This window comes from Canis lupus, chromosome 11 (genome assembly GCF_003254725.2).
Source record: "Canis lupus dingo isolate Sandy chromosome 11, ASM325472v2, whole genome shotgun sequence".
Lineage (NCBI taxonomy): Eukaryota > Metazoa > Chordata > Mammalia > Carnivora > Canidae > Canis > Canis lupus.
In genome coordinates, this window is record NC_064253.1 from 5,769,110 (window position 1) to 5,785,690 (window position 16,581).

A 16,581-nucleotide genomic window follows, 5' to 3' on the forward strand; every position below is an offset into this window, starting at 1 on the left:
ATGTTGGTGTGATATCGACTGCCATGTAAGCACATTTCAGAATTGATAGATGGCTTTCTTAGTCTTCCTGTTTGCAGCATGTCTTCATTGGAAGTGTTAAAATATTTACAGAGTGAGAATGAGAAGTTCATTAAATATTAACATTGGTTTTTTGAGTTATTTATAAGCAATCATATTGTCCTCAATTAATTTATTATGCTAAGCTGATAATAAAGAGAGGCATAGAGATTCACTGGATAAGTCCAAATTCTGTTACAGTTTTCTATAGCACATGTAGCAGTCTTGTTCAGTTGAAATCAGAAAAAACTGGAAAGCTAATAGCTGAACTTCTCTTGAGGTTTAAAAAGATGTTTGACCATGGTATTGCCATGTGTATATAAACTAGAGCTCCACATATAGCATTTGTTATTACTATAATCCTGAACGATAGACTGGCTGTTAGGAAATTATTTTACTTATTGGCTGCGAATGCTAATTTAGTATAAAATTAAGCATGTCATTTAATCTTTATAGACCTTAAATTTTTTCACCTGTAGAAAGTATTCCTTTTTCACTATGATGGCTATAAACCTCATGGAGTTGTTAGATCAGTGAATCAAAGTAAGCTAGTCATGGTTAAAACCATTCAGTCTCTGCTTTGTATCGGCTGTGTAACTTTGGGCAAGTTTTTTTTACATCTTTGTCACTCATTTTCCTCATCTGCAAAATGGAAATGATAGTAATAATACCAGCTAATAGAGTGGGTGCAAGCTTTAAAAAAGAGTGTACACGAAACTCAGGGCTGAATGACTGACATGCAGCTGTCAGTGGTTTTTAGCTGACATTATCTTTAAAGCAGTTTTTATAAGGAAGGTGTATAAAGTATATTTCATTAGTATGCAAACTAAGTTGGATAAAGAAGCCTTTTAGCTTCTTCATTTTTATGAGAATTTATTACTTTTCTTATCCTCTGTGTTGTGTAATGGCCTAGGATGAATTTTATGTGCTAATAGAGTTATCTGCTAAGAAATTGGCCTAACCGGAGGAACTTGTAAGCCAAGAATTCTTAAGAGAGATCCCATGATCTTTCCTTAACTGCATAGGAAATTATGGTAGGTGGGTGCTACTGGATGTAGAATGGTGTGCCAGTGGAGTCTTCACTGCTTTCTACCCTGCATCATTGTTTTCTTTTGTTATAAGAGTGGGTTTGAAAGCCTTGTTAGTACACTGCTTAAAAATTGGGCTATATTGGTTATTTTTAATAATTATCTGAGAAGACCAGTGGACTGGCACTTGGGGACCATGGGAAGCTCCAGCTCCACCATGGAGGGTGGGTTGGGGGAAATAGACCCCCTGGTCACATGGGAGGGTGAGTTCTGATGCAGTTCCTCTTGCTGGCAAAAGAGGGAGCCCTGGCCCACTTGGTTCATTTTCCAGGTGCTTCTGAGTGAATGCTGAGGATTACTTTAGGAAAATTCTACCTGTGACACCATACTGTTACCAGAATATTAAAAATTTCTGTTTCCAATAAGATTCACTTCTTATATATATGTGGGAAACCAAAGAATATTTCTACAAATTTTTTTTTTATTTCTACAATTTGAATCAGACACTGTTAGACTGATTCAGCACTCTTGAAATTCTTTTCCTGTCTTACTTTCTTTGAGAAGTCTATTTTCCAATAACTGCAAATATAATATTCACTTTGCAGGTATTGATATTGCTACTTCATGATAAATCCTTGTATCATATTTGATGATACTGTTCTAATCTACACATTTGTTCACATCTCACCTGCCCTTTTGGGAGGCATCACAGAGTCAAGTTGGTGTTTGGAGTCAGATGGTGTGGGTTTGAATACTGGCTGTGTCATCTAATAGTTACTTTGAGCAAATTACTTACCCATATCTTTCTCAGTTCTCTTCTCTGTAGGTGCTGATATATATACCTACGTTATCAACATTGTCGTAAGAATTAGGGCTAATATATATAGTTACCATAGGGCCTAGAATATAGTAGACATATTATTATTTAATTTATAGTGGTGAAATGAAGGAGGTGTTTTGAAAGTCAGGTACTTCAAGTCAGAATTTTAGAGCTGGAAGTAACTTAGAATTTATTTTTTTTTCTCCTTTAAGATTTTATTTATTTATTTTTAGAGGGAAAGAGTTTTTACACATGTACACTTGCCAAAGCAGGGGATGGGCAGAGGGAGAGAGAGAATCTTAAGTAGACTCTATACTGAGTGTGGAGCCCATCATGGGGCCTGATCCCACAAACCTGAGCCAAAACCAAGAGTTGGGTGCTTGACCACCTGAGCCATCGAGGTGCCGCTATTTTTTCTCCTTTTAAAGCAGGTTTGAGAGAGAGAAAAACTCAAGTTGGTGTTATTGTTTGATGTAAGATGAATTCCTTATTTCCTAGTACAGAATGATAGGTTTTCAGGGAGGAATTGGTCCTAGAGGAGGAGAGGAGCTTGGTGTTTAAGATTTTCTTTAAATTTTTTTAAAACTTATGTTGAAATTATGTCAGACTTTAAAAAGAGCGGCAGTACAAAGAATTCTTGCATTTTATACCTTCACCCACATTCCCTAAATTTGACTTCTGTAACCACAGTACAATGATTAAAATCAGGAAGTCAGCATTGATATAATAATCAATCTAATCTGCAGACCTTATTATCTGCAGACCTTATTCAAAATTTTCCAGTTCTCCCATGGATGTCATTTTTCTTGTTGAAGATATAATTCAGGTTACATATTGCATTTAGTTTTCAGGCCTCCTGAGTCTCCTCTAATTACTCTGTAATTAGTTCTTCATTTTTGTCTTTCATGCATTCCATGTCTTTCAGACTGATCCTTCGAAGGATACTAGCCAGTTATTCTGTAGAATGATCCTCAGTTTGAGTATACCACAGTAGCTCTTTTCCATCCTTCACATGCATCATAGCAGGAGGGACATGATGGCATTTTGTCTTATTATTTGTGATACTCATTTGGATCCCCTGGTTAAGACAGTGCCTGCCAGGTTTGTATACTCTAAACGTACATTATCTCTTTGTACTTAAAAGTATCTCAGGGGTATAATTTTGAGGCCATGTAAATATCCTTTTTCTAGTCATATTTTTGGTCATAAATTTTAGCATCTCTCTATGTTTCTTGCCCAAAGGAATTAGTTTTGCGTTTGCCAAATGGTGATTTTCCATTATGCCTTTTGTATTGATTAGTTGAAATTATGTAAGGAATATTTTTCTAGGTTTTGCATTTATTTTGTGTTAAGGCAGTACTCAAAATATTAATTGTACCATATACATAGAAGAATATTTTTCAAGGCCAAATATGATTTTTAAAATTAGCTTTTGCTTGGAAGTTGAAATATAATTTTTAACAATTTGTGTCAATACAAGTTTTTAAAAATCTCACAAGTAGCTTTTGTGCACAAATAATTCAGAGGTTACTCTCGTTTTCAAAATTAATATTTAATTTAGTAGCCTTATGCATTCAAAACCCTGGTTCTTCCTTAGACTTCTAAATCCAACATACGGATGATACTAAGTCCATTTAATGGAGAGGCCCCAATGTAATTAAATATCCTATAGTGCAAGTAGTCTCTGCCCTGGTCAATACTGTGTTCATGTGGGTGTTGGAAGTATGGAAAGTTAAAATTTTTGTTTATATTATTCGATATTTTCCAAATTTTCTAAATAACCACTTTAAAAATAAAGTACTATTTTCTGTTGTTGGAGGCATTATGCCTAGTGAATAAGAATTTGGATTCTGCAATGAGACTTTCTCCTATCTCACTGTGTTAGCAGTTAGTTGACTTTTTGCTTTTGATTACCCTTTTGCAGGTGTTGATAATAATGAGATTATCATTAAGGATTAAATAAAATAATATATTTAATATATTAATATAATTATATATAATAATATATAATATATAATATATTATTTTATAATATAATAATTAAATATAATTAATATATTTAATATATTTAAAGCACTCAGAGAAATGGTAGTGCCATAGTAATATATATTCAATAGATTCTAGCATTATCATCATTAACCTTTTCTAAAAAAAATAGAAATAAATTACATAAAAAGAATCATTGATGTGTGAACTCTTTCAGAATCATTTGACATGAGTACAGAAGACAGATTGTTCTCTCATCCAACTCTTAGTTTCTTCATGCTGAAATTGAAGGTTTAATATGTGTAAAGTGCCTGGTACACGGTAAATGCACAATAAATGTCTCTGTTTTTATTAAGATTGTCATCATTGACACGTTAGTGCCCAGGACAGATTTTGTTGGAAATTTGGTCCAGAACCCAATCATATGCTGAGTTGAGTGCTGTTTACACACACACCTTAAGCACCATACCTTAAAGATTGTGAGTACTACATTCAACAGTACATATTGGAGAGCATACCTATGCTACATTCATCACTGCTCCTCAAAGGCAGTTGATCTGATTTTAAGTTTAGTCTGCCTTCCCTAGCTCTTCTGGTACATCTTTAGTGGTATTTTTTTTATTCTTGGCTTGAGTTAAATCAGTATCTCTCTAGAACATCTTACTGCTGACTAAAAACATTTTTTTTTAGATCTCCTGGTATATTATTAGTGTTTTTAAATTTATGCTTTCTATTTTTGGGCTTAAGACTTTTTCTTTCTTAAAACATGTCAGTTTAAGGCTTACGTATTTCATTTAACATTATAGATTTCCTCCTAAAATTTAGTAGAAATCCCCAAATCAGGAAAAAAAATGATATTTTTACCTAGAAACTCTAAGGGGGTGGGGGGTGAGTCTGCCATATAAGTGATACTGCTTCAGGATATTTTGTGGCATCTGTTTTACTTGGTTCATATTTTTATTTCTCCATAGGTATATATTATTATACTAGTCAACATATATATTTTTGGCAGAAACATTGTTCTAAGCCCTTTATATTTATTCATTTAATGACTAAAACTACTCTATGGCATAGGTACCATTATTATTATGCCCAAATGAAGAAACTGAGGCTTAGAATGAAACAATTTGCCCTAGATTTCATAGAGGCTAAGCTGAAATTTTAATAGAGACATGCTTACAAAAGCCTATGCTCTTAAGTACCCAGCACTGTTAAATACCAAGCAGCCTCATTATAGATTACTGTTATCATTATGGTCCAGATGCACAAATCTGTAATTAAAGATAAAGGAAACACAAGAAAGTTTTGTTGTTAGAAGGGTGCTGGGAAGGGAGACTGTCTATATGTGGATGTGGCTTTTTTGTTTATATGTGGTTGTGGCTTTTTTTTTTTTTTTTTTCAGAATATCTCTCTTTATTTCTTTCTGGAAAACTAGATAATCATTGAAATGAAGGAAAACTCAAAATATAATTTTCTTAAGTAGATTTTTTCCCATTAACCTTTGCATTTCTGGAGGCCAGAGATTAGTGAGTTACTACTTAGTAGATAGATAACTGTTATATTGAAATTGACTTTAAACTTTAGATCTTTATTTTAAATTTTTATTTATCTTAGAGTGTGTGCATGCTTGTGAGTAGGATGGGGGGTAGGCAGAGAGAGTGTGACAGGGAGAATCTTAAGCTGACTCTTCGCTGAGCTCAGAGCCCAATGTGGGATTGGATCTCAGGGCATGATCATGCCCTGAGTGAAATCAGGAGTTGAACACCTAACCAACTGAGCCACCCAGGTGCCCCTGAACTTTATATCATTTTTAAACTGAAACATAAGAGAATGCTATTTACCATGTCACTTTTAGTACTTTGCTATTTTTATCTTTCTCTTTTGTGAAATATGATGTAATAGCAACTTTATTATTTGTTCTTGCTAGAACCCCAAAGGCCCATTAATTTGTTTTTCTTCATTTCTTTACTTCAGTTTATAGACCATTAGTTTTGCCTTGGCCATGTCCATATACCACATCAGTGTGTGTATCTACCCACAAAGCTCTAGATTTCTAATTAAGAATTTTTGCTAAATCAAAAGAAAACTAATGGAAACTTTCTTTAAGATTTTCTATTTTTTGAGGAATCTCTACACCAGTTGTGAGGCTTGAACTCACGACTCCGAGATCAAGAGTCGCATCTATGTGACTGAACCAGCCAGACACCCAATGGAATTGTTTTTTGAAGAGAGTTTTTAATTTTTTTAGACCAAGCTTAGCATTTGAATGTCTTTTTTTTTTTTAGATTTTATTTATTCATTCATGAGAGAGACAGAGAGAGAGAGAGAGAGGCAGAGGGAGAAGCAGGCTCCCTGCAGGGAGCCTGATGTGGGACTTGATCCTGGGACTCCAGGATCACGCCCCAGGCCGAAGGCGTTGCTAAACCTCTGAGCCACCGGGGCTGCCCGAATGTCTTAATCTTAAGAATTATTTTCCTAAATTAGAACATGTATGGTGTTTATGATATTTTGCTGCAGGACACTTTTTTTTAAAGTATTTACTTTTTTCAAAGGTGGCTTTGTTCTAGTTTAAATACAGGCAACATTTTAATTCCTGTGTGTGTGTGTGTGTGTGTGTGTGTGTGTGTGTGTGTATTTGGGTTGAGTTATTTATTTGAGATAGAGAGTGTGCACATGCATATTAGTTGGGTGAGGGGTAGAGTTGGGGGAGTATCTTTCAAGCCAACTCTCTGCTGAGCGCAGAGTCCTTCAGGGCTTGATTCCAAGACCCATGAGATCATGACCTGATCTGAAACCAAGAGTCAGACGCTTAACTGACTGAGCCACCCAGGTGCCCCCCTTTCTGTATTAATGAGCACATCATGAAGGCCTGGCAGCTTCAACAGGTAGTTACCTTGCTTTTATATCAGTGTTTATTAACAGAATTAGAATTTTCTATTTTCTAATTGTAATCCTTGGATGTTTTAAATAGCCAGATGAACAATACTGATTCCATTTTATTAGATGTGTTTTTGGCACTTTATCTAATTTTTTTTTTATTTGAGAGAGAAAGAGAGAACATGTGAGCACAAACAGGGAGGTGCAGAGAAACTAGCAGACTCCCTGCTGAGCAGGGAGCCCAACACAGGGCTTGATCTCGGAACTCTGAGATCATGATCTGAGCTAAAGGCAGGTGCTTAACCGACTGAACCACCCAGGCACCCATAAATTATTTACCTAAATCTTCTAGATAATCTAGAAAGATAGGTAGTTGTATCACTATTTTATAGTTCTGAGATTTGGAGAAGTGATGCTCAAACTCACATAGGTAGTAGCAGAGTAGGAATTTGAAGCTAGATCTTTTTGGTTTCCTCACCACAGACCATACTTTCTCTTTAGCAGCCCATATTTTTTTGCCACTCTGTGGTTCACTGGTGGTGCACTTAAAGCTACCAAGAAAATTCTTTATTGCTTTGCTCAGCATTGTCTGCACATTGATTCAGTGGGTTCCACTGATCTTTTTATAAATATACATAAGTGATGGGAAACTATTTAGATAACATTTTCACCAAGATACTCATCTTCTGATGGTTAAAAAAGAATGTGTAGCTATAATATATGGATAATCAAACCAGTGGATTTGAAAAAAGTAAGCATGGAAAAATAAAGGCATACTAGAAACTTTATTCTGACGAGAAAATCTCATAATAATTTAATTTTTTTTATTTTAAGTGGACTCCATGCCCACGTGGGATTTGAACTCATGACCCTGAAATTAAGAGTTGCATGCTCTACCAACTGAGCCAGCCAAGTGCCCCTAATAATTTTAATTTGAAGAAGACCAACTTACCCATACACAAAAATAAGTTCCACTAGTCAGTCCAAACATGAAAAATAAAACAGTAAAGCTTTTGTTTACTTTTGGAAAAATATCTTCCTAGCATTGCTATAGGCAACAATTTCTTAAATTGGACATTAAAAAAAAGATTAATCCTAAAGAAAAATGATATTAATTGGAAAATACTGAAAATTAAAACTTCCAAGAACATTCATTATTAGGAGAATAAAAAGGCAAGCACAGAATGGGAGAAGATATCTGTAATATGTATAGATGACAGGACTGTGTCTAGAATATGTGAAGAATTTCTAGACATGAGAAAGAAAAGACCAGTACAAAAATGAGCCGAATCTTGAGCAGACATCCTGAAGAAAGCTATCTCAATGGCTGATAAATTTGAAACAATGCTGAGTCTTAGCCATCAGGGAAAATTAAATTGATATTATAATGACATACCACCACACATGCATAAGAATGATTTAAATGAGAAGATTGACAGCATAAAGTGTTAAAAAGGATATATAAGTATGGGAATGCCCATACACTGCTGTTTGTGGAGTATAAAGTTTTATAATTGCTTTGAAAATCTATATGGTAGGGGCGCCTGGTGGCTTGGTCAGTTGGGCATTTGACTTGGTTTTGGCTTGGGTCGTGATCTCATTGTCATGGGATGGAGCCCTGTGCCCGGCTCCCTGATCAGCTGGGAGTCTGCTCTAGGATTCTCTCCCTCTCTTCCTCCCCCAATTTGCTTTCTCTCTAAGGTAAATAAATAGATCTTTAAAAAGAGAGAGAAAATCCATTTTGTGCTATTCATTCAAGCTATGTGCTACTCTGTGACCCTGCACTTCTCTGTGCATACATTTATTAGGTATGTGTGCATACACATTCAGTAATAGACATGTATGCAAATATTCTTAGCAGTGCTAATTGTAATGGCAGGGTAATGGAAACCACCCAAACTTGTGTCATCAGGAACATGGGTAAATACACTGTGATATATTCATGCAATAGCATTGCTGTAAATGAGAATAAATCAGCTTTTTTGTTGTATAATAAATGACACAAAATGTCACAAAAATAATGATGAATAAAAGATGAGACTCACAAAAGGTTGCATATTGTATGATCTCATTTAACATAGTTGAGAAATGGGCAGAACATACTTGTAGTGTTAGAAAGCAAGGTAGTGGTTACTTTTGATGGTGATAGTGGCAAATGAAGTATGAGGGGCTTCTCATGCACTGGTAATATTCCAACACTTGATACACTTGATTTGTGTGTTGGTTACACAGATGTCTTTACTTTATGAAATTCATGACATTATACATTGTGTGATTAGTGTACTGCTTTGTAGGTATGTATGTACTTAAGTAAACATTTTCTGAAGGGGGGCAGAACTTAAGTGGCTTTACTTTTCGTAACTTATTTATAAGTTGGAAATCACACCATGTCCAACTTAAACATGCAGTTTCAAAAGCATTTTCTTTTTCAATGGAAAAGTTTTTATCTTCTTCTCACATTCTTTCTTTCCCTACGAAGTTAATGTTTGTTAAGCATGTTCAATTCTGTATTCCAACAGCATTGTCCCATTCAGTATAAATACTGAATACAAGAATCTGTTATAACAAGAAAGAAAATGAATCTGAATTAGTTTTCAGCAGAATGAATGGAGTCATTCCAGGGTCCATGTCACCAAGGCCTTGAGAAAAAATAGATAAAGTTGGGAGTTTGAGTGGGTGTTACTTACTTTCTACCAACCTCAAAATTGAAATAAACTAGAAACTCATTGAGGCTGACCTGTGTTATCTCCACAGTTGGTTATCTGAATAACTTGCCTTCCCATGAATGAAGTTCCTGAGTAAAACTATATATTCTTGGTTATTTATAGACCTCTTATTTCTACTGACTTTGGTCTAAGCCAGGAGCCAATGGACTACAGCAGGTCAAATCCAGCCTGCTACACCTTTTTGTTAAGTTTTATTGGAATAGAGCCATGCTCATTGTTTATCTATAGCTGCTTTTTGCTGCACTGTATGGCCCACAGAGCTAAAATACTTATTCTCTGCCCTTTGCAGAGAAAGGTTGCCAGCCCATGGTCTAAGACAATATTGATTATAGTGATACAGTTCCTGGCCTACATTGCTTCACTTTGTCTTCCCCATCTACACTGGTGGAAGGAACCTTGGACTGAGGATCTGTGTAAATTAGCCTGTGGTAGGAGCAGTTTAGCAAGAAGCCTGCTCTTCCCATTTTACTCTTGGTCCTATAGGATTACAACCATACATCTCAGTTTGCTGGAACAGTCCTGCTTTGCATCTTTTGTTCCAGGCTGTTATGAAATTATGATAACATTGCATACTATTATAATAATCATAAAATTTTAGCTGCTCCCTTTTACTCTTCATGCCCCCAGTTTGTATGATAAATTGTGTGGTCATTCTGTCTGTGAATTACCTTTGTGAAGGGTAGTGGGAATAGCAAAAATAGTGACAACCTGTGCAAGGTGGAAATTTTTTTACTTTTTTTTAAAAGATATTATTTACTTATTCATGAGAGACCCACAGAGGCAGAGACATAGGCAGAGGGAGAAGCAGGCTTCTCGCAGGGAGCCTGATGTGGGACTCGATTCCAGGACCCTGGGATCACGCCCTGAGCCAAAGGCAGACGCTCAACCACTGAGCCACCTAGGCATCTCTTCCAAGGTGGAATTTAAGAGATTAAGTTTTGAAACCTTGTGTCAGGGGTCTTCAGGATGACCTCACGGATTCATTAGGTTTCATAGGGCTCAAAAGTTGCTGTGCTCATGGTTAGGGTTTATTACAGTGATGAGAAACAGTAAGATCATCAAAAGCACGTGAGGAAATGTCTAGAGAAAACCAGGTGCAAGCTTCAATGTGTTCCTTCCCACTGGAGTCATGCAAGTTATGTTTAACTCCCCCAGAAATGACATGTGGTGAGATGTGCAGTTTTCTACAATCAGGGACACTCACCCTAGTCTGCATGCCCAGGATTTTTGCTGGCGCTCAGTCACATAGGCATGTAGCACCATTGTGACTGACCTTTCTTGCTTGCTTAAGCTCTAGAACCTCAGAGAAAAAGAGATGTTCATTATAAATCACATTGTTAGCATAAAGTATTTGCCCAGACTGGTGTATATAGTGCAAGCCCAAGGACTCAGGCATACCAAGACACTCTTACCAGACAGAACTTTGCAAAGGCACGGAGCTCAGTTCCCAGGAGCTCAATTCTCAGGAGCTAGTCCTGAGAGGCCCTTTGTGGGGGAATGTGTAAGTTTTGAACATCCCAGGCCTACTGAGTTAACCCTTTCCCACACAAGGTCCTGCAAGCTATTGAAGCCAGAGTCGGAACCAGGTACGTCTGATTCCAAAGTCGTTGCTTTTTCCATAAATCATTTTGAGTCATCTTTCATACTGAATTGCTAATTGAAAATTCTGGCTGCATTAGATGTGGTAGATACTTGGACTGTGCCCATCTATGTAGATAAGTATTTCCACTAAGCTTTCCTTTTTCCTCACATGAATATAAGGAGACTGATTTGAATATTTTTCAGTGCTTTTTAAAGTAATGGTGCTAAGAATTTCTTGTTCTTAGCTATTTTCAGCAAAGTTTATTTTGTTTTGTATATTAATGTATTGAAATGTAGTTACATGAAGAATAGTCTATAATTACTCCTGTTGCACTTATTACAATGTTTAATACAGAAATGTGATAATAGAGTTTAGAAAGCATTATTTCACAATAAGGATTGTCTCCTTTATAGATGAAAGGTTTGAATGAATTTATACAATTCTCAAGAGCTTTTAACCTTTTTTTTCTTTTCTTTTTCTTCAGGTATTTGTGGAAACATTAGACAAGTGTTTTGAAAATGTTTGTGAACTGGATTTAATTTTCCATGTAGACAAGGTACTCTATGTTGTCAAATCTCCTAAACGTTTTATCTGAGGAAATATGTTAATTTATATTTGCCAAAGTAAAACTGGATTTAGTGAATAATACTATTTTATTCTTTTATGTATTTATTAATTTAGTATAACTCATAAATTTTTACTGTGAGCCAGGCATTGCATTTGGTGAAGATTCAGACCCTGCCCAGAGGATCCACATCTAGAGGAGGAAACAGAGGCATTAACAAGTACAAGCGGTTGTGTTCAGTGTTAGTGGGAACACAGCCAACCCACCTGCTCTGCCTAAGAGGGTGTGAATGGAGGAAATTACATTGAAGTTGGATTTTTTTAAGGATTAGTAGATATTTCACTGACAGAAGTGGAGATGTTGGCTCTAGAGGCAGAGATAAAAATACAGGCTTTGGAGGGGGATTGGTTTTGATTGGGCAGCCTAATTTTAAAGTGCCTTTGGTAGCATGAATTTTTTTAAGACTTTATCTATCTATCTATCTATCTATCTATCTATCTATCTATCTATCATTTATTTATTTAAGAAAGGGAGACAGCACATACATGCGAGTGAGTGAGCATGTGCACACAAGCTTAGGGAAAGAGAGGGACAAGCAGACTCTTCACCGAGCGAAGAACCCGAGGCGGCGCTCAATCCCATGACCCTGAGATCATGACCTGAGTTGAAATCAAGAGTCATACACTCAACCAACTGAGTTACCCAGGTGCCCAATGCCATGGATTTTAGACATTGTACCATTTTAATAATCAGGTGCCCAGTGCCATGGCTTTTAGACATCGTAGCATTGAACCGTTTTAATATTTTTAATAAAGTGTTTATTGATATTATTGTTGCTTTGTTGAACATTGGTGGGTTTTGTGTTTGTTTGTTTGTTTGTTGCCACATCATTTTTTTCTACATTATGAAGATTGGATTGGTAGGTAGAGGATTAAAGGCAGGGAAATTAATAAGGAGTCTATTGCAGTAGTCCAGAAAGACGTGAACTAAGGCAATACAGTAGGGATGAAAAAAAGTGCGTTGACAGGACATGGTGGTCTGCTGAAAGCTGGAGGTGAGGTGAAGGAAGGATGACTGAACTTTCTAGCCAGTATTACTGGGTACTAGTGAAAAGGAATTTTTGGAAGAAAAGAATCCGCTTTTACCATATACAGATTTTTTTTTCTATTAAGTTTAATAGATTGTTTTGAATGATTAAGGCATAAAATAGTCTGAAATAATATGCTGGAAATTTTAGCAGAAAATGTGATTTTTAAAAATCAGCTTTATTGAGGTGTAATTTGCACACATTAAAATTCAGCAGTTTTAAGCATATAGTTAAGTCTTGGTAGATGTATAGAGTTATATAACTGCTACTACAGTCAAGCTGCACAAGGAAAGAATGTATTCTATTATTTGTGAACCATCAAAAGACATACTTTTATTATTAGCCAGTCCTCTAGATTATATTTTTCATTTATTAAGTGATTTGATTTTATGTATTAACTCATTTTGGACAGAGAACTTAAGCTTGATATTTTTAAGAACCTATTTTTAGTTTTCTACTGATTTTCTCTAATTACTTTATCTTATGCTTTTTCACACTTACAAACACTTCTGTTATTTTTAGGCATTAGGGTTTGCAGTATTCAAAATTATGTTTTGGTACATGATTAAAATGCTTTAAAAAGGTCTTTTTATAAAAAGACCTTTCAACTATTCAAAGATCATTAGCTTATGTCATCTAGCATTTCTTCAGAAAATTGAGGAATCTCTTGTAAACGTTATACTTAAAGTTCTCATATTTTTACTAGAGAATAAAAGATTTCTTTAATAGAGAAATTAAGTTTCACTCATCTATAGCTTCCACACATGACGCAGTGTTTTTAAAATTTCTATTTTACATTGATATACATTCATTTTAGAAAAATCAGAAAATACACATAAGTGGAAAATAGATGGAAGTCCTCTCAGTTTCAGAGATTTCCTAATGTTAGCTGAAAAGCTGAGGCATATTATAAAAATTTTTTAATTTATTTGAACAAAAATTGATTCAGGTTGGGCAGTGCCAAGCCAGAAGCAGTTAGGAGTACTCCACCAATGGGAGCTAGGGGAGAGGCTTTTATAGAAAAGAGGCAGAAGCAAAACAAGGAGATTATCTGATTGATTATAACTTCCACAATTGTATTATTTGGAAAAGCTTAATTGGCTGTGATTGATTTTCTTTAAGTGTTGATTTCTTAGCCTCTAGTCCTTTACAGGCTTAGGTTTTGGTTTGCTTACTTAGGCTGCTAAGGTATTAGAACCACTTCAGTCTAATTGTTTAATTAACATTAGTATTAACATTTTAGAACATGTGTATTTCTAGATTTTTTTTTGTACAAATAAGTACAGAAACAAATATGCTTTTAAGAGCAGAAATGGGATCAGATAGTCTGTAGTTTTTATAGCCTGTTCCTTTCACACAATAGAGTATCACTATTTTAAAACCTGCCAAAATTAACTGTATGTCTTCTTTCTGGGATAAGTATTTGTTTTAATTTTTTTCAATGCAGTGAGACAAAAAGCTTCAGGATAGCAAGAGTCAGAGACAGGTTAAATAGACATTTCCAATCCCTACATTTTCTGTCCAAAACAATGCTAGTCTTATTTTAAGCCCTTCTGGGAGAGAGTAGGATTATTTTCAACTCTTTAGCAGCCCTGGACCTTCCAGCAGTTGGGAATCTCTTAACTGGCTCAGCTCATTTTTCCTTAGGGTGAGGTACAGAATTTTGCCCACAACCCTTAGCCTGCTTTTGGACTAGATTAGTTCAAAAGTCACCCTGAAGCGGTGGGACAGCCTCTTTATGCAAAATTGGTTTGGATGTGGAGACTGAAGGTGCCACACACACCAAGAAAATCTGATCTGAAAGGTTTTTCCCTCATATAAAAAGGTTTCATAAGTAATAGTAAAGTCATACTTACTTAAGAGAGCAAGGAAATAGATTATAACCATTAATGAGATTATAAACAGAATCTGTGATTTAAAAGAAGGTAGAAATAAAATGTGATCAACTTCATGATAAAAGTGAAAGTACGAGTTTAAAATTGGTCTATTATTATTCAGTACACTAAATGTGAATTGAATGAAACTATTTATTAAAAGACAGAGATGTGGGCTTAAAAGATACAGTTTATATAGGAAGGACAGGATAAAATCTAAATTATTTCCCCTTATTGTCAGTTTTCCTAAAAGTTCAGTTCCCTAATACCCACCAAAAAATGACTATTGTTGTGTTGTTTTGTTTTAGTTTTTTGTGACATAGGAATTTTAATATGCTTGATTTGTTTTAACCAACTGAAGATAGTACTCTTCTGGGTGCTCACATTGCCTTTCTTTGACCAGGAGGAGCCCCTTCAGGTTGTCTTCTGAGGCCTTTTGCCATTCCTCCCCCTTCATAGGTTTTGATAGCTGTTTTGTGTTCTGTCACAACTAGTTGCTGCAGACCCATTATTGTAAATATCCTCCTCTAACCATGCTATCAGCCATTCCTCGTAGGAGCCCTGATTCTTTTTATAATGGGAAATGGTATATGGAAGCCACAGTGTGGAGGTGCTCCTAATTATGAGGCTGGTTATTGTTTCTAGGCTTTTTCTATGGACAGAGCATCTTACATATTCTCTATTCTGAGTCAGCTGTTTCTTAAAGGAACCCTGATTCCTTTTCACAGACAATGATATTTAGAAACAACAATCTTGGTACCATGTTTGTTCAAGGGTAATATTACTCCTGGTTCTCTGAACCAAGCTGGCAAATAGATGTAGGTATGTGTATGTGTGCACATGCACCCCCTAATCTATTTCTATATCTGTATATATTTCAAAAATCATTGAGTTCATCATAATACCTCAGAGTATAGTACAACACTACAGATTTTATTCTACCATTTTCCTTTTCCATATTTGCAACTTGCTACTCTGACAGTGAAAGATTATTCTGATTATTCTTTCCTATTATTCTCATTATTCATGATGCATTTATTTATTTGCTCATTTCTTCCTTTATTTAACCAGACTGCTGGCTGGGCCATTGGAAAGCTAAACCCCAGACATGCCAGTCTCCACTCTACCCTGCCAGCACTAGCCAAAAATTGGCCCCAGACACACCAGCCCCTATCCCATTGACTGAACAGGTTGTTAGAAAGACGATCCTGATAAAAATTTGGAGTGAATCAAGTATTACAGAAAACAGCCTAGGTGATTTGAAAACAACCTCAAAAAAACAAAACAAAACAAAACAAAAAAAAAACAAACACAACCTCAATAGAATTTCTAGACGAGGCAAAAAGAAAAAAGTCAAAATTAAAAATTTCAGTGAATGAGGGGCAGCCCCGGTGGCGCAGCAGTTTAGTGCCGCCTGCAGCCCAGGGCGTGATCCTGGAGATCCTGGATCAAGTCCCACGTCAGGCTCTCTGCATGGAGCCTGCTTCTCCCTCTGCCTGTGTCTCTGCCTCTCTCTCTCTCTGCATCTCTATGAATAAATGAAGAAAATCTTAAAAAAAAAATTCAGTGAATGAATATGTACTTTAATGTCGATTACATGTATCTGAGTAAAAGGAAAGATAGAACACTGTCCATAATGCAGCTTAAAAAGATAAGAAAGAGTGAAAACATGGAAGATGGTTTATACGTCAGGGAGAAGAGAGCAAGAAAGATCTAATGAACATTTATTAGTCTCAGAAGAACAGGAGAGAAGGAACAAGGCATGCTCTTAATATCTGGGTATCTAATGGCTGGGAATTTACCAGAATTAAAGAAAGATACCAATCCACAGATAAAAGAATCACAAGCAGAATAAATAAAAATAGATCTACATTTAGATTAATGGTAGTACAATTGAAGAGAAAGAGCTTTTAAAATCATCCAGATATAAAAGAAACATTTCCCAATTTAACCACTGCTCTTAATGAAGGTAATGATTT

At 35.7% G+C, this 16,581-nt stretch overlaps 1 protein-coding gene across 8 annotated transcripts in view; it reads left to right on the forward strand.

The window, feature by feature from the left end:
• Positions 1-16,581, forward strand: part of AP3S1 (adaptor related protein complex 3 subunit sigma 1) — a 68,410-nt gene that overhangs the window by 34,561 nt on the left and 17,268 nt on the right. For 5 of the 8 annotated variants that reach the window (XR_007413885.1, XM_049115966.1, XM_049115968.1 and 2 more), the window contains one exon: positions 11,561-11,632. The exons of the other annotated variants lie outside the window; for them this stretch is intronic. Coding sequence is in view for 4 of the 5 variants with exons in the window: in XM_049115966.1 (XP_048971923.1) it covers positions 11,561-11,632 (72 nt within the window). In the remaining variant the exon portion in view is untranslated. The remainder of the gene's footprint in view (positions 1-11,560; positions 11,633-16,581) is intronic. 8 annotated transcript variants of the gene reach the window in all.